We start from the raw sequence: 23,704 nt of genomic DNA, 5'->3' as shown, positions 1-23,704 counted from the left end.
AAAAAGCGTACAGTAACTAAATTGTTGCCAGCAGCGCGGTTTCAGTCACCAATGCTCTGGATAACATGAAAACAGCCTTACCAGCTCTGCTAGGGCGAGTAAAATGGTCAGAGTGGGGTGTTCTCTCATTTGTGTCTGGAAGTAGCTAGCAAGCTAGCCAATGTTAGCCATTTAGCTTGGGTGCTTGACTGCCGTTGTGAGGTCAGAACGTTCGGATCAACCCTACTCATTGGCCAGAGCGTCCAGTGTGCTCTTTGAATGCTCCGAGAGCGAAACGCTCTGAATTTACTGACAGCACAGTTGCAGTCATCAACGCTTTGGGTGTAGACAAAGAAGGGCTTTCCAGTAGTAGTACCAAAACATTCAAAGGCCATTTTCTCAAAAGTGAGTTCACAAGTTTAGCAACATTCAAAGCAAAATTACTTTCTCATTGTTCCTCAACTGTAGTGTACTGTATGATATAGAATTTTGTAGCTGAGTCTCTACTTTTATCCAATGTAAAAAAACACAATTTAAAATGCTACATAAGACTGATTTGAACCGGTCGGTCACATATTGTGACAACGATGTAGGCTGTGTGTAGCGGTTTGGCTTGGAAAGGTTTTTACGCCTGGTCACATACAGCTGATGTGCATTAAAGTCCACAAACGAAGGAAAAAGGTGAGAGGAGAGCGCATAGATGCGAGAAGGAATGCAACGTGGCTGCTATGAATGTGAACTGTGTTTATGCGTGACCGGGGTGTTATTTATTCCGCCAATTCTGTTGACAAACATTTCTTAAACGGAAGCAAACAGAGCGAAACGGGGATAAACATACCTGAATTTGTCCAATAGAAACTCTCTTGTTAAACTGTTGGACTAATGATTGCACCTTAGATCAGCTAGATGCACGCAAGAGTTTGCAAGGCGGTATTGAATGTCACCTAAACATTTTCTCTCGACATGTGTGCAGGTCGGCTAGGCTAGGTTAAAGCAACCTCATGATGGGTATAGGGATAATTAGGGTATCATGTAGTATCCTAAACCTATCGATGTTACATTGAACTGGGTGAATGGATTATGAATGACAGTCATCCAATATACTGTAATAGAAATAAGGCAATGCTCATAAAAATGTGTATCACCACCTACAAAAATGTCCATTAATTACAATCCACATAATCCACATAAATTTCCTGGTTGCTGCAGGATTATTTTCCTGCTGTGAGAAGCAGGGTCAAATTAAGATAGTGCATCTGTACACAACAACATTATCCAAGACTAAAATATTTCATTCCACTATTCCACACTAACAAACTTAAATTAACAAACTTTTTTAGCCTGATGTCAAAGAGTGTGCTATACAGCCTGCTAACCGGTAAGACACAGTTCTCTGTAGCGCTCCGTGCCTCTCAGCCTGCTGTGTTCTCTCCTGAGTGGGCTAACACCTGCCATGCCCACTCCACAGCCTCCCTATGGTGAGGCACTCCTCGGAGCAGGGGCTGTCCCTGGAACAGCAGGGTTCCCGGGAGACCCTGGGTCTCCTCTATCCCTGGCTGAGGCTTGATTGATTGCAGAGCTGTGCTAACTGGGGGAAGGAGGGGAAACATCTGGAGCTGAGTAGACCCGCTGAGACACACAGACAGAGAGAGATGGAGGGAGGGAGGGGAGAGGGAAGGTTAAGAAAGGACTGGAGACACAGTGGAGAGAAGAGGAGAGCATGTGCTGGTGGTAAGGAAAGAGTATGAGAGACTAACAAAGAAAGAGAAAAGGAGAAGGAGAGAGAGAGAGAACTAAAGAGAGAGAGAGAGAGAGAGAGAGAGAGAGAGAGAGAGAGAGAGAGAGAGAGAGAGAGAGAGAGAGAGAGATTCCGGAGTTCCAAATTGAGCAGCAGCTGCTGAAAAAATTAGCTCCTTCAAATATTGAAATTTACATGGTTTTTAGAGTGAAGTACATCGGAAAAAAGCAGAAGAAAACTGCAAGACTGAATAGGAGACAAAACAAGCAACAAAGAAAGAAGATAGGCTTTTGAAAAAGTAACTATTTTTCATAAAATTGTAGTTATCTTAGCTAGCTGAATTGTTTACCAGTTGCTAAGCAGTTGCTAGGGATTCTCCTGGAAGAAGCTAGCTAGCTAACAAAGAATATCTAGTTAACAGAAGAAAAGAAAGACAAAATAAGGACAGAAGAAAAAGGACATCAAAGTGAAACAGTCCTAGACACAAGACAATAAGACAAGAAACAACACTTCTATTGCAACATCAGCCAACGTCACGAGCGTTCCTATGGAAATTGTTTACCCACCAGACATCCAAACAGAGAAAGCTAAGAAAAGTTTCAAAGGTTTGTTGATGGCACAGAACCATGAATGCCTGTTTGCAGATCTTACCAGTTGCAAAACAAAAGCAAATAACATTTTTAATACCAAACGAGGGCACATATGGAAAAAGGTTATTGGCAAGCATTTCCCTTTCTCAAAAAAGAGAGGCATCAGCCAAGGATGTCAGATCAGCATTTTTGAAGAAGCTGACCAGAGCAACACGTATCAAACAGTAAACTTATATAATAATGGAACTGTATTGATACAAGGCAATGACTCAAGCCTCCAGGCTTTTGAGAATAGGTTTGCTACCCTAAAAGCAGAAGCTGAAATCATCTCAGAAACTGAGGAAAAAGTCAAGGAGGGAGATGGAGAAAAGCAGGCCCCAACGGTCTCTGTGACCCAGCAAGAAGCCCTCAGTGTCCCTCTACCTACCTCACCTGCAGCAGACAGAGCCAAGGACATGCCTACAACACCAAGAACACCTGCTATGCAACGTTTCCACAACACCCTCTCTCTAGTTGAAGCAGAGGTCATAGAACTCAGAGAGAACATGCTTCAAGAGGAGGACACTGTCCAGAAACTAAAAGAAGAGATGAAACAGTTCAGGGAGGAGAGTAGAGCATCTATTGCTAAATTATAAAGCAGAATGGACAAACTGAGTCAGACAAATGATGACCTCAGAGACCATGTGAGCACAACAAGAGAGGAGCTAGAACAAAGAGAGAGGTACATTGACACCCTCAACCAGCAGCGAGTCATTATGTCCTCTGCATCTAGAGAACATGTCCACCAGCTTGGCAAAACACAAGCAGAACCTGAGACCAGCATGGCCTCCACCACACAGCCTGATGACACTGCACCAGCCTACCAGTCTGCTCCAGCCCAGATCAGCCAACCAACGTCCCAGTCTGCTCTAGCCCATGTCAGCCTACCTGCTTCCCAGTCTGCTCCAGCACAGTGTGCTCCAGCCCAGGTCAACCTACCAGCCTCTCAGTCTGCTCCAGCCCAGGTCAGCCTACCAGCCACCCTGTCTGCTCCAGCCTGGTCAGCCAACCAGCCTCCCTGTCTGCTCCAGCCCAGGTCAACCTACCAGCCTCTCAGTGTGCTCCAGCCCAGGTCAGCCAACCAGCCTCTCAGTCTGCTCCAACCCAGGTCAGCCAACCAGTCTCCCAGTCTGCTCCAGCCCAGGTCAGAATACCAGCCTCCCAGTCTGCTCCAGCCCAGGTCAGAATACCAGCCTCCCAGTCTGCTCCAGCCCAGGTCAGAATACCAGCCTCCCAGTCTGCTCCAGCCCAGGTCAGAATACCAGCCTCTCAGTCTGCTCCAGTCCAGGTCAACCTACCAGTCTCCCAGTCTGCTCCAGCCCAGGTCAGAATACCAGCCTCTCAGTCTGCTCCAGTCCAGGTCAACCTACCAGTCTCCCAGTCTGCTCCACCCAGACAATCACCCACAACTGCAATCCTTATTGATTCAAATGAGAAGACCTTAGACCAGGAAATATTATTCCCTAGACACCAGGTGTATAAATCCTGGTGTCCTACAACTGACAGTGCAATGCAGCTACTCAGTCAGACCAGGATTGACACCCCAGACAACATCATCATCCACACTGGCACAAACGACCTTCATGCCAAAGGTGAAAATGTATCTGGGGCAGTGAGAAGAGTGGCAGAACGGGCACAGGCTATGTTCCCAACAACCAATATAGTTGTGTCCACCCTCCTTCCAAGAAAAGACTTCCCAGGAAAGTTGATGGACAAAATAAATCAACAGATCACTGTGGACTGTGCCTCACTGCTCAACGTCAGAACGGCTCACCACCCCACTCTGACATGTCAACACTTATACGATAATGTACATCTTGATCAGGACAGTATCAGAACCTTTGCCAAGGACCTAAAAGATGCAACACTTGGCAGGGACCCACACACCCATCACCCCAGCAACAGAGGTCCCCCGCCCCACATTCTGAAACAACAGTACCTCCACCATCCCCAGGAGAAAAGAGCCAGACACGGCTTATTACAGCACAGCTCTACTAGACCAGGCCAAACACAGCACAGATTTACCAGACCAGACCCGCCTCAGGACAGCACGACAAGACCCGTCCCATCACAACACAGCTCTACTAGACCAGAGCCTTCACAACACAGCTCTACTAGACCAGGCCCATCACAACACAGCTCTACTAGACCAGGCCAAACACAGCACAGATTTACCAGACCAGACCCGCCTCAGGACAGCACGACAAGACCCGTCCTATCACAACACAGCTCTACTAGACCCGGCCCATCACAACACAGCTCTACTAGACCAGGGCCTTCACAACACAGCTCTACTAGACCAGGCCCATCACAACACAGCTCTACTGGACCTGGCCCATCACAACACAGCTCTACTGGACCCGGTCCATCACAACACAGCTCTACTAGACCAGGGCCTTCACAACACAGCTCTACTAGACCAGGCCCATCACAACACAGCTCTACTAGACCTGGCCCATCACAACACAGCTCTACTGGACCTGGCCAATCACAACACAGCTCTACTGGACCTGGCCAATCACAACACAGCTCTACTAGACCAGGCCCATCACAACACAGCTCTACTAGACCAGGGCCTTCACAACACAGCTCTACTAGACCAGGCCCATCACAACACAGCTCTTCTAGACCCGGCCCATCACAACACAGCTCTACTGGACCTGGCCAATCACAACACAGCTCTACTGGACCTGGCCAATCACAACACAGCTTTACTGGACCTGGCCCATCACAACAAAGCTCTACTGGACCTGGCCCATCACAACACAGCTCTACTGGACCTGGCCCATCACAACACAGCTCTGACCACTACTCCAGGGTCGGACAGAACACTGTCCTTCAGAGAAGTACACCACCTGATGCAGTCCACACCATGTATCATTCAGATCATCAGCCTACATATGCTGAGGTAACCTCTGGCAAAAGACACCTAGAACAATCAGAGATAGGAGAGGTGCGCCAACTACTGCAACTAATATGCAGACTAAAGAGCTAGACAGACCCTTTAATTCTCACACACACACACACACACACACACACACACACACACACACACACACACACACACACACACACACACACACACACACACACACACACACACACACACACACACACACACACACACAGGGTTGCAGACTGCATTGTACTTATTTTTTGTGCAATCTTATTCCATTCTTATTAATTTGTTTACAACTATTATTAGTTTTATTGGCACCGGTATTATAATAATAATTATATGTAATGGTGTGTGTGTATGTATGTATGTATGTATGTATGTATGTATGTATGTATGTATGTATGTATGTGTGTATATGTATGTATATATGTATGTATGTGTATGTGTGTGTATGTATATATATATATATATATATATATATATATATATATATATATATATATATATATATATATATACGTATGTGTGTATATGTATGTATATATGTGTGTATGTTTGTATGTATGTATGTGTGTATATGTATGTATATATGTGTGTATGTGTATGTGTGTGTATGTATATATATATATATATATATATATATATATGTGTGTGTATATATATATATATATATACGTATGTGTATGTGTATGTATGTATGTATATATTATTATTATATAATTGTTTTTCAATATACTTTACTCAATCCAGTGAATATCACTTATTATAAATGAGATCACTAACTATCAGCTCTTGGAATATCCAGGGCCTAAACTCTTCACATTTTGGTTATAAAACAACAAATCCAGAATTGATTAAAAACATCAAGGGACAGGACATCATAATCCTACTGGAAACATGGTGTCGTGGAGACATAGATACTCAGTGTCCTTCAGGCTATAGAGCAAGTTTACTACCATCAATCAAACATAAAAATGTTAAACGGGGCCGAGACTCAGGTGGAATCATCATTTGGCATAAGCAGGACTTAGCACTGAATGAAATGAAAAAAGGTACCAGTCACATTTGGCTAAAACTTAACAAAGGTACAATCTATTGTGACAATGATGTATACATATGTGCAGCTTATGCTCCTCCTTCAGATTCACCATATTATGATGATCAGTTTTTTGACAATCTCCATACAGAAATCATTACATTTCAGGCAGAGGGTAAAGTGCTTCTTTGTGGAGATTTCAATGCAAGAACAGGTTCTGAGCCTGACTACACTGATGCGGGAGGTAACCACCACATATTTGAACACCCCTCCTTGTACAGTAGCCCTATTATAAATACTAGAAACAGTCCTGACCAAATACTGACCAAAAATGGGAAAGAGTTAGTGCATCTCTGTCGAGCCTTAGGCCTGTACACGCTTAATGGTAGAATCAGAGGGGACTCTTTAGGTCAGTTTACTTACTGCTCAGCTCTTGGGACAAGTGTAGTCGATTATGCCATCACTGACATTGACCCCTCCTCCATTAGTGCATTCACTGTCAGACCACAGACACCATTGTCAGATCACAGTCAGATCAACGTGTTTCTAAAGAAATTAACCGGCAATATTCATGAAAAAAAACTGCCCAATAAACTCTACAACATAAACCAATCATACAGATGGGCTCCAAACAGTGCAGAGAGATTCATTGAAACATTGAACTCAAATGAAATGATGAACTCTATACAGTTTTTCAATAACTCACAATACCAAAACAATAAAGATGGTGTCAATTCGGCTACTCAAAACATCAACTGCATATTCCAAAAAGCAGCATTGAAAGCAAATTTGAGAAAACCAAAGAAATGCAACATCAGAAACAAAAAACAAAATGTTTCTGACAAAGTGTTTGATAATGAATGTAAAACAATTAGAAAACACCTACGACAAATGTCAAACAAAAAACAGAAGCAGCAAAACAACCCAGAGCTATGATATGAATACTTTGAAACTCTGAAACAGTATAAACAAACACTGAAACACAAGAAATTGAGTTATACCAACAAGACACTTGATGAAATTGAAAACGCAATTGACCAAAATCATTTCTGGGACATGTGGAACAATTTAAGCACAACAAAGCCACAAGAATTAGCCATACAAGATGTAGGAATTTGGAAAAACTTATTTTGATAATCTATACAAAAACATCCCACAAAAAGACTTACAACAGAACCAATTAGAAATTAAAGAAAAATTGACCATCCTTGAATCAGTCATTAAAAACAACCAAAATCCATTAGATTAGCCAATAACCCAACAAGAACTAAATGAAAAGCTCAAATCTATTAAATCAAAGAAGGCTTGTGGTCTAAACAACATCAGAAATGAAATGCTGAAAAACAGCACACCTGAGTTGCAAAATGCTGTGCTTAAATTGTTCAACATGGTTTTAACTTCTGGCTGCTTCCCTGATGTCTGGAACCAGGGGCTCATCTCCCCTATCCACAAAAGTGGAGACAAATCAGACCCCAATAACTACAGGGGAATTTGCGTAAATAGTAACTTGGGAAAGGTTTTCTGTAGCATTTTGAATTCAAGAATTCAAACCTTTCTTCAAGTAAATAATGTAATAACTAAATGTCAAATTGGCTTTCTCCCTAACCATCGCACTACTGACCATATATACACCTTACACACACTAATTAATAAACACGTCCACCAAAAAAAAGAGGGCAAAATCTTTGCTTGCTTTATTGACTTTAAAAAAGCAATTGATTCTATTTGGCACGAAGGGCTATTCTACAATATTCTCCAAAGTGGGCTTGGTGGTAAGGTGTATGACTTAATAAAATGTATGTACACAGAAAACAAGTGTGCAATAAAAATAAAAAACCAAAGAACAGAATTCTTTTCACAATGTCGAGGTGTGAGACAAGGCTGCAGTTTGAGTCAAATCTTTTCAACATTTATATCAATAAATTAGCAGACATGTTGGACCATTCTCCAGCCCCAGGACTCACACTATTTGACACAGAGGTGAAATACCTGCTATATGCTGATGACTTGGTACTTCTATCACCAACCAAAGAAGGTCTTCAACAGAACATTAATATTCAAGAGCAATATTGCCATAATTGGGCCATGGCAGTACATTTCCCCCCCCCAAAAACAGATGTCAGAAACACAAATATAAATTCACCCTGAACAACACCATAATTGAACACACTAAAAATTACACCTACCTTAGTCTGACCATATCTGCATCGGGAAACTTTAATATGGCAGTGAATGCACTCAAAGAAAAATTATTTAAAATCAACATCCCAATTAGAATTTGGACCAAAATATTTGACAGTGTAATCCTACCAATAGCTCTTTACGGAAGTGAGGTTTGGGCGCCACTCAATAAACTGAACTTTAAAATGTGGGACAAACATCCAATTGAAGCCCTACATGCAGAATTCTGTCGGAAAATCCTACAAGTCCAGAGAAATACACCTACTAATGCATGTAGGGCAGAATTGGGCCGCTTTCCAGTAATAATGAAAATACAGAAAAGATCATTAAAATTTTGGCTACATCTAAATTCAAGTCCAAATTCAAGTCTGCAATTTAAAGCACTTCAAACCCAAGAGCTGAGCCCAGAAACGAGCCGTCTCAGTCAGCTGGTGTTGGACCTAACCAACCAAGCTGACACCAGCACTGCTTAAAAAAAATATATTATTTACTGCCATTTTATATTATTATTTGTTATTGTTTATAATTTTATTACAATGTATATTGTATACATTGTTGCTTTGGCAATATTGACACAATGTTTTTCATGCCAATAAAGCAGCTTGAATTTGAATTTGAGAGAGAGAGAGAGAGAACTAGAGAGAGAGAGAGAGAACTAGAGAGAGAGAGTGTCATGCTCAACATGAGCTCCTGATATATTTCATATTTTTTTGTTTTTAGAATGAGATAAACACTCTAATCGAAAAAGAATTCCAGACAAGAAGTGATGAACAACTCTATTCAATCAGAATAGAAAAAAAGTAACTTTGCGCCTCAAGTTAAGAAGTTTTGACTCTAGCTAGCTAGCTACACAACAAAGACCTAGCCAGCAGACTAACAAGCTAGCCAGAAGAAACGAGCTAGAACAAACCTAGCAAGGGGAGTTAATACAACTACATCAAACGACCAAACTGAGTGAGTAAACCAAAAAGGAGCACGGACTAACTTTAAACATATCTTCTGTTTTTTTGTGTGAGGATTTGTCACTCTTTTTGCTGGTTTTTGAACTAAATTAGCGCTAGCTAGCAACAGCAGCAGACAAACAAATAGGTTGCTATGGCAATGGGGCAGCAGAACAGCGCAGCAGCAGCAGTAGTAGCAGAGCCCACAGGCACCATGTCCCCACTCCCCCTCAGCGCAGAATCCATTCTCTACCCTAAACGAGGAAAGCTTTTAAACAGAAACTACTAAAGGGGAGGCCAGAAACCCTTTTTGTAGACCTCTACAAAAACGGTGACGTGAGTAATCTCATCTTCCTCACTGACCAGCCAAAGGCGCTCAGCAGTGTCCTCTCACTACCCATCCATAAAGAAAGAGGGAATCTGTAATGGGTGGAAGCTGAAAATCAAAGAGACAGACGACCCTGACAGCGCCATGATTACAATCAACCTCTACAAGACTGGGACTGTCATGGTGCAAGGTAACATTAGGCTGTTTGAAACAGACTTTCAGACCATTAAGGAGAGAGCGGAGAGAGAGAAGGACTCCACCAGTAACATGCCCTCCCACAAGACAAACTCCACCATCCCCACCCTCACCCCTACTCTCCCCACCCAAAAAGGCACATCCAGCACCTCTCTTCCCACCATAGTGGAGGACACACTCCAGGAGGAGAGCGACCCCCTCAGTGCAGAGCAGGCTCAGGCCCTCCTCACCACCATGGCTGCCATGAGGGATGAGTTCACCAAACTGGAGGGGGAGATGGTCCTGCTCAGGGAGAGCGTGAGCAAACAGCAACCAGACAACCACACCTTAGAGGAGCTCCTAACCAAGGTGAGGACAGAGCAGGACAGCAGCCTTGCAACACAGCTGAAAGAGGTTCAGCAAGAGAGAGACGGACTCAAGAGAGAGCTGGCTGATCTAACAAAGGAGGTGAGAGAGCTCCAAAAAGACAGGCAGAGCAGCAATAAGGAGCTGACCACACTAAGAGAGGAGCTGCAGGAGAGAAAGAGAACAGAGGACAGGCTGCAGGAGCAGCTAGATCACCACCCTATGACCTGCCCTCACACAGCAGAGGAGTCCACCTCAACCAGCCAGGCTTCCCCAGCCCTGCCTGCTGCACCCCTCCTCCCCAACCCACAGAACAGCCTCCCACTGACAGCGACAGCGGCACCGGCACAGACCAGCCACACCCCAGCTCCAACACCCACCAGCCCCCTCTCTGCCCCCTCCAGTCCAGAAGAAACACTGGCTGACATCGTCCTGTTGATGGACTCAAATGGGAAGTTTGTTCAGGAGAAGAAACTTTTCCCTAGACACAAAACGAGAAAGGTGTGTTGCCCAACAACGCAGAGTGCCATGGAGCTGCTTGATAAGGCCCATCTCGGGTCGCCAAGCCACATAATCATACATACCGGAAGCAACGACCTGCGTGATCAGCAGGAGAGGGTGGCTTCACTACGGAGAGTGATTGAGAAGGCCTCCGCAATCTTCCCCAACTCAAGAGTTGTGGTGTCAACCCTTCTACAGAGGAGGGACTTCCTCCCTTCCACAATCCAAAGAATATGCGCCAGCCTCTCCCCGGACTGTGCCTTGCAACCCAATGTACACCTGGCCCACCATCCCACCCTCGATCTGGACTGTCCCTATGACCATGTTCACCTGTACAGGGAGACAGTCCCCATCCTTGCCAAGACTCTCAAGGACGTCGCTTTAAACCGCAGCCCGACCTCTCCACCCAGGAACAGCGGAGCAATCTCCACCCTGCCGAGATCACCGAGACAACCCCCAACCCCCAGCCACGACCACAGCACCACCAACCTCAATGCCCACCACAGCCAGCGCAGCACAGACCACCCCAGCCCAGCTTCAGAGCCACCCAGACGAGGCCTCCCACCCCCCTGCCCCCCACCGCAGACCCACACTTGGAGGAGCCACAGCCCAGCAGGCAGAGCTACGCACAGGCTGTGAGAGGAGCAACTGGCCCAGCCCCCACCAACCAAATGAGTGACATTAAACAAATGCTGTCTACTATGCTCACATGTGATAGGCCGAGGGTCATGGATGCTCACATGTGATAGGCCGAGGGTCATGGTAAGATGAGCACAAGAACTCCACCATCCTCACACTACATCCACCCAAGTGGCATGACACAAATTATATCTTAAATGATAAACACATCACATTTGCATAATAAGAATTTACATTAATTGAAAAATCCTATTTTAATAGTTCTTGTTGGATTGTGAGTGTTTGTCTCATTTTGAAGGTAAAGAAAAAAAAGTTATGAAATCTTGTTACGATGCATGTTGGAATTTACAAGGATTGAAGTCCTCTGCTTTTGGGCTAAAGAGCTGAAACCCAGACTTCCTGAAATAAATTGATGATGTTGATATTGTAGTACTACAGGAAACATGGTGCAGAGGTGATGTTTCCACGGGCTGTCCACTAGGTTATAGGGAGATAATCATACCATCCACTAAATTAAATGGAGTCAAACAGGGCAGAGACTCAGGGGGAATGCTAATATGGTATAAATCTGAACTAATTAATTCAATCGAATTGATCAAAACAGGATAATTCTTTATCTGGTTAAAAATCAAAATGGAGGCTATCTTGACAGATAACAACGTCTTCCTCTGTGCCTCTCTATCACCCTACACAACACTGAAATCAAGTGTCTGCTGTACGCAGATGACCTGGTGCTGCTGTCTCCCACCAAAGAGGGGTTACAGCAGCACCTAGATCGTCTTCACAGGTTCTGTCAGACTTGGGCTCTGACAGTTAACCTAAAAAAACCAAATATAATGATATTCCAAAAAAGGTCCGGATATAAGGATGACAAATATAAATTCTATTTGGACACAGTTCTTTTAGAACACACCAAAAACTACACATATCTAGGACTAAATATCAGCAACACAGCTAGCTTTCACATGGCTGTGAATGAGCTGAGAGACAAAGCAAGAAGAGCATTCTATGCCATTAAAAGGAACATCAAAATTGAAATTCCAATTAGAATCTGGCTCAAAATGTTTCAATCAGTTATAGAACCAATTGCTCTATATAGCAGTGAAGTATGGGGTCCAATCTCTAAAAATGAATTTACCAAATGGGACAAACATCCAATCGAAATACTGCATGCAGAGTTTTGCAAGACTGTATTGCAAGTGCAAAGAAAAACTCCAAATAACGCATTTAGAGCAGAATTGGGCCAATACCCCCCTCCTCATTCGAATAGAAAAAAGAGCCATCAAATTTTACAACCATCTAAAAACAAGTGACCACAAAACATTCCATCACAGCTCTACAATGTCAAGAGATGAAACAAGAGAAGAGTCCCCTCAGCCAGCTGGTTCTGAGGCTCAGTTCACCAACCCAAACCAACCCCATAGAGCCTCAGGACAGCACTCAGAATATCTGGCCCAACCAAATCATCACAAAACAAAAAGAAAAATATATCACCTTTTGGAAAGACACCACAAAAAATCAAAGTAAACTTCAATGCTATTTGGCTCTAAACAGACAGTACATGGTGGCAGACTATCTGACCACTGTGACTGATAGAAAACTGAGGAAAATATTAACTAGGTACAGACTCAGTGAGCACAGTCTGGCTATAGAGACCGGTCGTCACAGACAAACCTGGCTGCCCAGAGAGGACAGGCTGTGCTCACTCTGTTCCAGGGGAGAGGTAGAGACAGAGCTGCATTTCCTATTACACTGTGACAAATACTCAGACCTAAGAGAATATTTCTTTCCCAAAATGATAATTCAAAATGTGCAGTTTTGGCAGCCAAATATGTGTCCTCCTGCCACAACCTGAGGGACAGCCAGTGAAAAGTGCAAAGTAATGTCGATAATATTTCCCATCTTGTTTTGTTTTGTCTTTCATACCATGTCATGTGTCTTCTCAGTCATGTTGACACTGGTCTACTACCATTGCTTTAATGTATTGTTATTCACATTAATATTGTTGTTGTAGTTGTTGTTAATGGTAATCCCTTGTCCACTACTACTATTATTATTGCTGTTGGTCCCACCATTTATTTATATATAAATATATATATATTTTATATATATATATAAATATATATTTTTATTTTATTTTTATTTTTCGATATGTATACTTTGACAATGTAAGTAATAATGAACTTGCCATGTCAATAAAGTCAATTGAATTGAATTGAGAGACAGAGAGAGAGAGAGACAGAGAGAGAACTAGAGAGAGAGAGAGACAGAGAGAACTAGAGACAGAGAGAGAACTAGAGAGAGAGAGAGACAGAGAGAGAACTAGAGAGAGAGAGAGACAGAGAGAGAGAGAGACAGAGAGAGAGACAGAGAGAGAACTAGAGAGAGAGGGAGACAGAGAGAGAACTAGAGAGAGAACTAGAGAGAGAGAGAGACAGAGAGAGAGAGAGACAGAGAGAGAGAGAGAGAGAGAGAGAGACAGAGAGAGAACTAGAGAGAGAGAGAGAGAGACAGAGAGAGAACTAGAGAGAGAGACAGAGAGAGAACTAGAGAGAGAGAGAGAGAGAGAGAGAGAGAACTAGAGAGAGAGAGAGAGAGAGCTAGAGAGAGACAGAGAGACAGAGAGAGAACTAGAGAGAGAAAAAGAGAGACAGAGAGAGAACTAGAGAGAGAGAGAGACAGAGAGAGATAGAGAGAGAGACAGAGAGAGAGAGAGAGAGAGACAGAAAACTAGAGAGAGAGAGAGAAGAGAGAGAGATAGAGAACTAGAGAGAGAGAGAGAGAACTAGAGAGAGAGAGAGAGAACTAGAGAGACAGAGAGAGAACTAGAGAGAGAGAACTAGAGAGAGAGAGATAGAGAGAGAGAGAGAACGAGAGAGAGAGAGAACTAGAGAGAGAGAGAGAGACAGAGAGAGAACTAGAGAGAGAGAGAGAGAGACAGAGAGAGAACCAGAGAGAGAGAGACAGAGAGAGAGGGAGACAGAGAGAGAACTAGAGAGAGAACTAGAGAGAGAGAGAGAACTAGAGAGAGAGAGAGACAGAGAGAGAGAGAGACAGAGAGAGAACTAGAGAGAGAGAGAGAGAGAGAGACAGAGAGAGAACTAGAGAGAGAGAGAGAGAGACAGAGAGAGAACCAGAGAGAGAGAGACAGAGAGAGAACTAGAGAGAGAGAGAGAGAGACAGAGAACTAGAGAGAGAGAGAGAGAGAGCTAGAGAGAGACAGAGAGACAGAGAGAGAACTAGAGAGAGAAAAAGAGAGAGAGAGAGAACTAGAGAGAGAGAGAGAGACAGAGAGAGATATAGAGAGAGAGACAGAGAGAGAGAGACAGAAAACTAGAGAGAGAGAGAGAAGAGAGAGAGATAGAGAACTAGAGAGAGAGAGAGAGAACTAGAGAGAGAGAGAGACAGAGAGAGAACTAGAGACAGAGAGAGAACTAGAGAGAGAGAACTAGAGAGAGAACTAGAGAGAGAGAGATAGAGAGAGAGAGAGAGAGAGAGAGAGAGAACTAGAGAGAGAGAGAGAGAGACAGAGAGAGAACTAGAGAGAGAGAGAGAGAGACAGAGAACTAGAGAGAGAGAGAGAGAGAGAGAGAGATCCCATTGAAATGCAGGGCAGAATTAGGCAAATATCCACTAATAATAAAAACTCAAAAAAGAGCAATTAAGTTTTGGAAACATCTAAAATACAGTGACCCCCTCTCATATCACTACCAAGCCCTGCAATGCCAAGAGCTGAGCAAAGAAAAGAGTCCCCTCATCCAGCTGGTCCTGGGGCTGAGTTCACAAACCTGTTCTACTAACACACTGAAGCCTCAGGACCAGAACATCCACACAATCAGGATAAACCAAATTACAACACAGTCAAAACAAAACTATATTGCTTATTGGGAAACACAAGCACAAACACAAAGCAAAATACAGTGCTTTCTGGCCCTAAATCGACAGTACACCGTGGCTAAATATTTGACCATGGTTACTGATCAATACCTTAGAAAAACCTTGACAAAGTACAGGCTCAGTGAGCACAGCCTTGCCATTGAGAAGGGTAGACACAGGAAAACCTGGCTCCCTGTAGAGGAAAGGCAGTGCAACCACTGCACAATAGCAGAACCTGAGACAGAGCTGTATTTCCTGACAAAATGTAAAAATGTCAAAAATATAAAACAATTAGAGAGTGTCATTTTTCAAAATTTGAAACTCTTATTCAAGGTTTCAAAGACCTCTCTGATGAGAGTAGGCTACCCGTCCTGTTGGGGGAGGACGCAGAGAGCTGTGGGTTGGCAGCGCACTACATTGCTGCCTGCCATAAGTTGAGGGACAGTGTCTGACAAACCAATCAACCTGCACATGTCTTCTACTGTATGCTTATTGTTATTGTTCAATGTATGGTTATTTTGACACTTGGTTATTGTTGTTACTGTTGTCCCGTTGACAATTTTGATTCTCATTTTTATATTGTAAATAAGCTTTGGCAATATGTACACTGTTACGTCATGCCAATAAAGCAAATTGAATTGAATTGAATTGAGAGACAGAGAGAGAACTAGAGAGGGAGAGGGAGAGAGAGAGACAGAGAACTAGAGAGACAGAGAGAGACAGAGAGAGAACTAGAGAGAGAGAGAGAGACAGCGAGAGAGAGAGACGGAGAGAGAGAGAGAGACAGAGCGAGACAGAGCGAGAACTACAGAGAGAGACAGAGAGAGAGACCGAGAAAGAGAGAAAGAGACTAGAGAGAGAGAGAGAGAGAACTAAAGAGAGAGAGAGAGAACTAAAGAGAGAGAGACCCGAGAGAGCTTAAGCCCCACCCTCTTCAACATATACAGTGGGGCAAAAAAGTATTTAGTCAGCCACCAATTGTGCAAGTTCTCCCACTTAAAAAGATGAGAGAGGCCTGTAATTTTATCATAGGTACACTTCAACTATGACAGACAAAATGAGAAAAAAAAATCCAGAAAATCACATTGTAGGATTTTTAATGAATTTATTTGCAAATTATGGTGGAAAATAAGTATTTGGTCAATAACAAAAGTTTATCTCAATACTTTGTTATATACCCTTTGTTGGCAATGACAGAGGTCAAACGTTTTCTGTAAGTCTTCACAAGGTTTTCACACACTGTTGCTGGTATTTTGGCCCATTCCTCCATGCAGATCTCCTCTAGAGCAGTGATGTTTTGGGGCTGTTGCTGGGCAACACGGACTTTCAACTCCCTCCAAAGATTTTCTATGGGGTTGAGATCTGGAGACTGGCTAGGCCACTCCAGGACCTTGAAATGCTTCTTACGAAGCCACTCCTTCGTTGCCCGGGCGGTGTGTTTGGGATCATTGTCATGCTGAAAGACCCAGCCACGTTTCATCTTCAATGCCCTTGCTGATGGAAGGAGGTTTTCACTCAAAATCTCACGATACATGGCCCCATTCATTCTGTCCTTTACACGGATCAGTCGTCCTGGTCCCTTTGCAGAAAAACAGCCCCAAAGCATGATGTTTCCACCCCCATGCTTCACAGTAGGTATGGTGTTCTTTGGATGCAACTCAGCATTCTTTGTCCTCCAAACACGACGAGTTGAGTTTTTACCAAAAAGTTCTATTTTGGTTTCATCTGGCCATATGACATTCTCCCAATCTTCTTCTGGATCATCCAAATGCTCTCTAGCAAACTTCAGATGGGCCTGGACATGTACTGGCTTAAGCAGGGTGACACGTCTGGCACTGCAGGATTTGAGTCCCTGGCGGCGTAGTGTGTTACTGATGGTAGGCTTTGTTACTTTGGTCCCAGCTCTCTGCAGGTCATTCACTAGGTCCCCCCGTGTGGTTCTGGGATTTTTGCTCACCGTTCTTGTGATCATTTTGACCCCACGGGGTGAGATCTTGCGTGGAGCCCCAGATCGAGGGAGATTATCAGTGGTCTTGTATGTCTTCCATTTCCTAATAATTGCTCCCACAGTTGATTTCTTCAAACCAAGCTGCTTACCTATTGCAGATTCAGTCTTCCCAGCCTGGTGCAGGTCTACAATTTTGTTTCTGGTGTCCTTTGACAGCTCTTTGGTCTTGGCCATAGTGGAGTTTGGAGTGTGACTGTTTGAGGTTGTGGACAGGTGTCTTTTATACTGATAACAAGTTCAAACAGGTGCCATTAATACAGGTAACGAGTGGAGGACAGAGGAGCCTCTTAAAGAAGAAGTTACAGGTCTGTGAGAGCCAGAAATCTTGCTTGTTTGTAGGTGACCAAATACTTATTTTCCACCATAATTTGCAAATAAATTCATTAAAAATCCTACAATGTGATTTTCTGGAATTTCTTTTCTCATTTTGTATGTCATAGTTGAAGTGTAACTATGATGGAAATTACAGGCCTCTCTCATCTTTTTAAGTGGGAGAACTTGCACAATTGGTGGCTGACTAAATACTTTTTTGCCCCACTGTATATCAACGAATTGGCGTAGCCACTAGATAAGTCTGCAGCACCCGGCCTCACCCTACTAGAATCTGAAGTCAAATGTCTACTGTTTGCTGATGATCTGGTGCTTCTGTCACCAACCAAGGAGGGCCTACAGCAGCACCTAGCTATTCTGCACAGATTCTGCCAGTCTTTGGCCCTGCCAGTAAATCTCAGGAAGACCAAAATAAGGTAACTTCCACAAAGCTGTGAACGATCTGAGAGACAAGGCAAGAAGGGCATTCTATGCCATCAAAAGGAACATAAAATTCAACATACCAATTAGGATCTGGCTAAAAATACTTGAATCAGTCATAGAGCCCATTGCCCTTTATGGTTGTGAGGTCTGGGGTCCGCTCACCAACCAAGATTTCACAAAATGGGACAAACACCAAATTGAGACTCTGCAAGCAGAATTCTGCAAAAATATCCTCCGTGTACAATGTAAAATACCAAATAATGCATGCACAGCAGAATTAGGCCGATACCTGCTAATTATCAAAATCCGGAAAAGAGCCGTTAAATTCTACAACCACCTAAAAGGAAGTGATTCCCAACCCTTCCATAACAAAGCCATCACCTACAGAGAGATGAACCTGGAGAAGAGTCCCCTAAGCAAGCTGGTCATGTGGCTCTGTTCAGAAACACAAACACACCCCACAGAGCCCCAGGACAGCAGCACAATTAGACCCAAGCAAATCATGAGAAAACAAAAAGATAATTACTTGACACATTGGAAAGAATTAACAAAAAAACAGAGCAAACTAGAATGCTATTTGGCCCTAAACAGAGAGTACACAGTGGCAGAATACCTGACCACCGTGACTGACCCAAACTTAAGGAAAGCTTTGACTATGTAAAGACTCAGTGAGCATAGCCTTGCTATTGAGAAAGGCCGCCGTAGGCAGACCTGGCTCTCAAGAGAAGACAGGCCATGTGCACACTGTCAACAAAATTATGTGGAAACTGAGCTGCACTTCCTAACCTCCTGCCAAATGTATGACCGTATTAGAGACACATATTTCCCTCAGATTACACAGATCCACAAAGAATTCGAAAACAAACCCAATTTTGATAAACTACCATATCTACTGGGTGAAATTCCACAGTGTGCCATCACAGCAGCAAGATTTGTGACCTGTTGCCACAAGAAAAGGGCAAGCAGTGAAGAACAAACACCATTGTAAATACAACCCATATGTATGCTTATTTATTTTCCCTTGTGTACTTTAACCATTTGTACATTGTTACAACACTGTATATATACATAATATGACATTTGTAATGTCTTTATTGTTTTGAAACTTCTGTATGTGTAATGTTTACTGTTCATTTTTATTGTTTATTTCACTTTTGTATATTATCTACCTCACTTGCTTTGGCAATGTTAACACATGTTTCCCATGCCAATAAAGCCCCTTGAATTGAATTGAATTGAGAGAGAGAGAGAGAGATAGAGAGAGAGAGAAAGAGAAATAGAGAGAGAGAGACAGAGAGCGAGAGAGAGAGAGAGAGAGAGACAGAGAGAGAAATAGAGAGGGAAAGAGAGAGAGAGAGAAAAAGAGAGAGAGAATAGATGGCAGATGATGGAGAGAATTAAATGTGTTTTTCATATTGTATGAGATCAAGTTTCAATGTGCCCACTGTGTGTGTGTGTGTGTGTGTGTGTGTGTGTGTGTGTGTGTGTGTGTGTGTGTGTGTGTGTGTGTGTGTGTGTGTGTGTGTGTGTGTGTGTGTGTGTGTGTGTGTGTGTGTGTGTGTGTGTGTGTGTGCACATCTCCAACAATCCCACTGCTGCACTGAGCAGTTTAATGACTGGTGACCCTTTCTCCACACTAAGTACCTGTCTAATCCTGCTGTGTGAGCCAAACGTATGACTTCTAAAGGAACTGGGAATGGAGGGGGAGGCAGAACAGAGCCGGCCTGTACTACTGGCCTTAGGACTTGCTCTCCCTCCCTCTCTCCCTCTCTCCTACTCTCCCCAGCATCTACAGTCCAGCCCCCTGCTGACTAAGACCTCTGCTTACCAGACAAATTATTCTATGGGTTCCTGCCTGGCTGAACTGCAAATGGAAATGACATTTTAATACCAGCTCTTGTCTTCTCAGAGCGGAGACTGGGATCAACACGGAACAGCTCTGACTCAGCCTTGACACTATAGCTGCCAATTAGACAGCGATAACCAGAGGTTTCACTCGCTCCATTGCCAGGGAGTTGGAACAAAAACCCTGCATCGCTTTCAGGACTCAGACTCTCTCTTTCCTCCTCAATTTCTGCCTCTGAAATGGAGACCACAGCTGGAGGCTATAGATTAACCAAGTCTTCTGTGACTAGGAGTGTGTGGCTAATAATGTGTGTGTGTGTGTGTTTGTTTGTGTGTGTGTGTGTAAGGGATAGAGAGGAGTTGATGAAATTCCAGAACAAGAGGAGATGTTGTACTCTCCAGAGTCTAATCAAATAGTTTTGTGGTGCTGTTCCCTTAGGACGATATCATCATTACCCCACTGCTATTCTCTTTCTATTGATCTCTCTCTTTCACTCTGGTTTGCACCCAGTGTCTATCTATCTCTCTCTCTCTCTCTCTCTCACACTCTCACACACACACACACACACACACACACACACACACACACACACACACACACACACACACACACACACACACACACACACACACACACACACACACACACACACACACACACACACACACACACACACACACACACACACACACACACCTACCTCTATGCCTGTACCCTGTACCTGTATGGTGTGAGGCTGTGTCTCCCTTGGTGACAGTACTGATGATGTGAAGGTCCTGGAACAGAGTGAGTCCTGCTGGTCCTCTGAGGTCAGCTGCTGGCCTGGTCAGTCTGTCCACCCCAGCTATGGTGATCCTGGGTTCACTGGGCTGCAGCACCATCACCACTGCATCGATGTCCGGGATGGAGATACACGTGTCCTCCCCAAAACACCTTGGAGATGGAGAGTAGGGAAGGGTTGAATCTGATTAAATTGCATGTGAATGTACTGTATGTTTCAGTATGTGTTTGCCTGGGTAATTCTTCAGGTATGTGTGAAATATCAGAGCCATTGTGCCCTTAGAATGCTTAGATACTTTGAGAATGTGTGTGTGGGTTAATTCCAGGAATCAGCAACCTTGGAAGGTTAAATAAGCCTCCCCCTAGTACACTGTAGGGGTGGCGAGGCTGACCGAACTGTGACAGACTTCCAGAGAGCAACAACACAGACAGTGATGCAGACATCTGACATAGACATGCAAAAAATAACCTGACACATACTGCATAAACAATGCAGACTAGACATCAATCAATGACAAATTAGAAAGAGAGAGAGAGAGAGAGAAAAGGGAGGCTGAGGAGAGAGAAAGAGATAGAAAGAGAGAGAGACTTGGATGCTGAGGAGAGAGAGAGCGAAAGGGAGGCTGAGGAGGGAGAGAGAGAGACTTGGATGCTGAGGAGAGAGAGAGCGAAAGGGAGGCTGAGGAGGGAGAGAGAGAGAGAGAGAAAGAAAGGGAGGCTGAGGAGAGAAAGAGATAGAAAGAGAGAGCGAGAGAGAGAGAGAGAAAGAAAGGGAGGCTGAGGAGAGAGAAAGAGATAGAAAGAGAAAGAGAGAGAGAGAGAGAGAAAGAAAGGGAGGGAGGCTGAGGAGAGAGAAAGAGATAGAAAGAGAGAGAGACTTGGATGCTGAGGAGAGAGAGAGATCGAAAGAGAGAGAGACATGGTGGCTGAGGAGAAAGAGAGAGAGAGAGACCTACTGCTCACCTCTTGGCCACAGCACAGTAGACTATATGATCACAGACATTGACCCTTTCTCTCTCAGCTCATTCACTGTCAAGCCACTAACACCTCTGTCTGATCACAGCCAAATTACGTTGTTCCTCAAAAGAACAGACATGGAAACAACCAGACATTCACAGCCCAGTAAGCTGTACAACATCAGACATTCACACATATGGGCCCAAAACAGCACAGAAGAATAACAGAAAGCAACCTGTAACCAAACTCTAAGATAACTTTCTGGATAGCACATTCACTCACAGTAAAGAAGGCATCAATCTAGCAGTACAAAACATCAACTATATATTCAGGCAAACGGCAAAAGAAGCACAATTGAAATTGATAAAAAACAAAACAAAAAAGTTCACAGGTGACAACTTGTTTGAGGCAGATTGTAAAATTATAAGGAAAAAACTTAGAACACTATCCAACCAAAAGCACAGAGACCCAAATAATGGTGAATTACGCCTTCATTACTGTGAGACTTTAAAACTCTATAAACGTACACTCAGAACCAAAAAAGCACAGTACAACAGCAAGCAGCTGACACTAATTGAGGAGTCCATAAACACAAACAACTTCTGGCAAAATTGGAAAAACTAAAAAAATCTAAACAAGAGGAATTAGCGATACAAAATGGTGACATATGGACAACCCATTTTAAAACCCTCTACAACACCGTTCAAATTGACACAAACACAGAACAACGCCAAATTCATGAGAAGTTGAATGGATTAGAAAAAGCTATAAAGGACAATCAAAATCCATTGGACTCCCCAATTACTGACCAGGAGCTCTATAAGAAACTTCAGGCTCTCAAATTTAAAAAAGCATGCGGACCTGATGGCATCCTAAATGAGATGCTCAAACTCACTAGTGCAAAATTTCAATTGGCTATATTAAAACTGTTTAATTTGATCCTGAGTGTAGGTTATTTCCCTGACATCTGGAATCAAGGACTCATAACCCCAATCTTTAAAAAAGGAGACACATTTGATCCTAACAATTACAGAGGCATTTGTGTGAACAGTAACCTGGGGAAGGTTTTCTGTAGTATTATAAATGTAAGAGTTCTAAACTTCCTTAATAAGCACAATGTCTTGAGTAAAAGCCAAATTGGATTCATACCAAAACATCGCACAACTGATCATATTTACACCTTACACACCCTGATAGATAAACATGTCCACCAAAATAATACCAAAATATACGCTTGCTTTATCGACTTCCAAAAAGCATTTGATTCTATTTGGCAAACAGGACTGTTCTACAAAGTTATTGAAAGTGGTGTAGGGGGTAAAACTTATGACATAATTAAATCAATGTATACTGGCAATACGTGCAGCATTAAAATTGGCAAGAAAAGAACAGAATTCTTTAACCAGGGTTGCAATCTGAGCCCTGCACTCTTCAATATTTACATCAACGAATTGGCCACTATTCTAGAAAAATCCTCAGCCCCTGGTGTTAGTCTCCACAATTCAGAAGTTAAATGCCTACTCTTCGCAGATGACCTATGCCTGCTGTTGTCACGTCCTGACCAGAGTTCTTATGTGTGTTGCTTGTTTTAGTGTTGGTCAGGACGTGAGCTGGGTGGGCATTCTATGTTGTGTGTCTAGTTTGTCTGTTTCTTTGTTCAGCCTGATATGGTTCTCAATCAGAGGCAGCTGTCAATCGTTGTCCCTGATTGAGAATCATATATAGGTGGCTTGTTTTGTGTTGGGGATTGTGGGTGGTTGTCTTCTGTCTTTTTGTTCTGCACCAGATAGGACTGTTTTCGGTTTTCACATTTATTGTTTTGTTGTTTGTAGTGTTCACATCTTCTTTATTAAATTATGTTGAACACTAGCCGCGCTGCATTTTGGTCCTCTCCTTCATCCCAGGAAGAAAACCGTTACAGCTGTTACCCACAGCACATGGCCTACAGCAGAGCCTGGACCTGCTAGAGCAGTACTGCCAGACCTGGGCCCTGGCAGTAAACCCCAAAAAGACTAAAATAATGATTTTCCAGAGAAGATCCAGATCTCAGGGAATTAGACCAAAGTTCTCAAT

General features: G+C 43.3%; 1 protein-coding gene across 1 annotated transcript in view; it reads right to left on the bottom strand.

Moving 5' to 3' along the window:
* The window catches only part of LOC120028427 (calsyntenin-2-like), a 129,702-nt gene that overhangs the window by 36,842 nt on the left and 69,156 nt on the right, over positions 1 to 23,704 (bottom strand). Inside the window, exons 7-8 of the mRNA XM_038973647.1 lie at positions 21,067 to 21,080; positions 20,616 to 20,827 (exon numbers count right to left, since the gene is read on the bottom strand). Coding sequence (XP_038829575.1) covers positions 20,616 to 20,827; positions 21,067 to 21,080 — 226 coding nt within the window. The remainder of the gene's footprint in view (positions 1 to 20,615; positions 20,828 to 21,066; positions 21,081 to 23,704) is intronic.

The sequence above is a fragment of the Salvelinus namaycush genome, chromosome 34 (assembly GCF_016432855.1).
Source record: "Salvelinus namaycush isolate Seneca chromosome 34, SaNama_1.0, whole genome shotgun sequence".
NCBI classification, from domain to species: Eukaryota; Metazoa; Chordata; class Actinopteri; order Salmoniformes; family Salmonidae; genus Salvelinus; species Salvelinus namaycush.
Note: the sequence above shows the minus strand (reverse complement) of the source record. Positions and strands in the feature narration are given on the sequence as shown.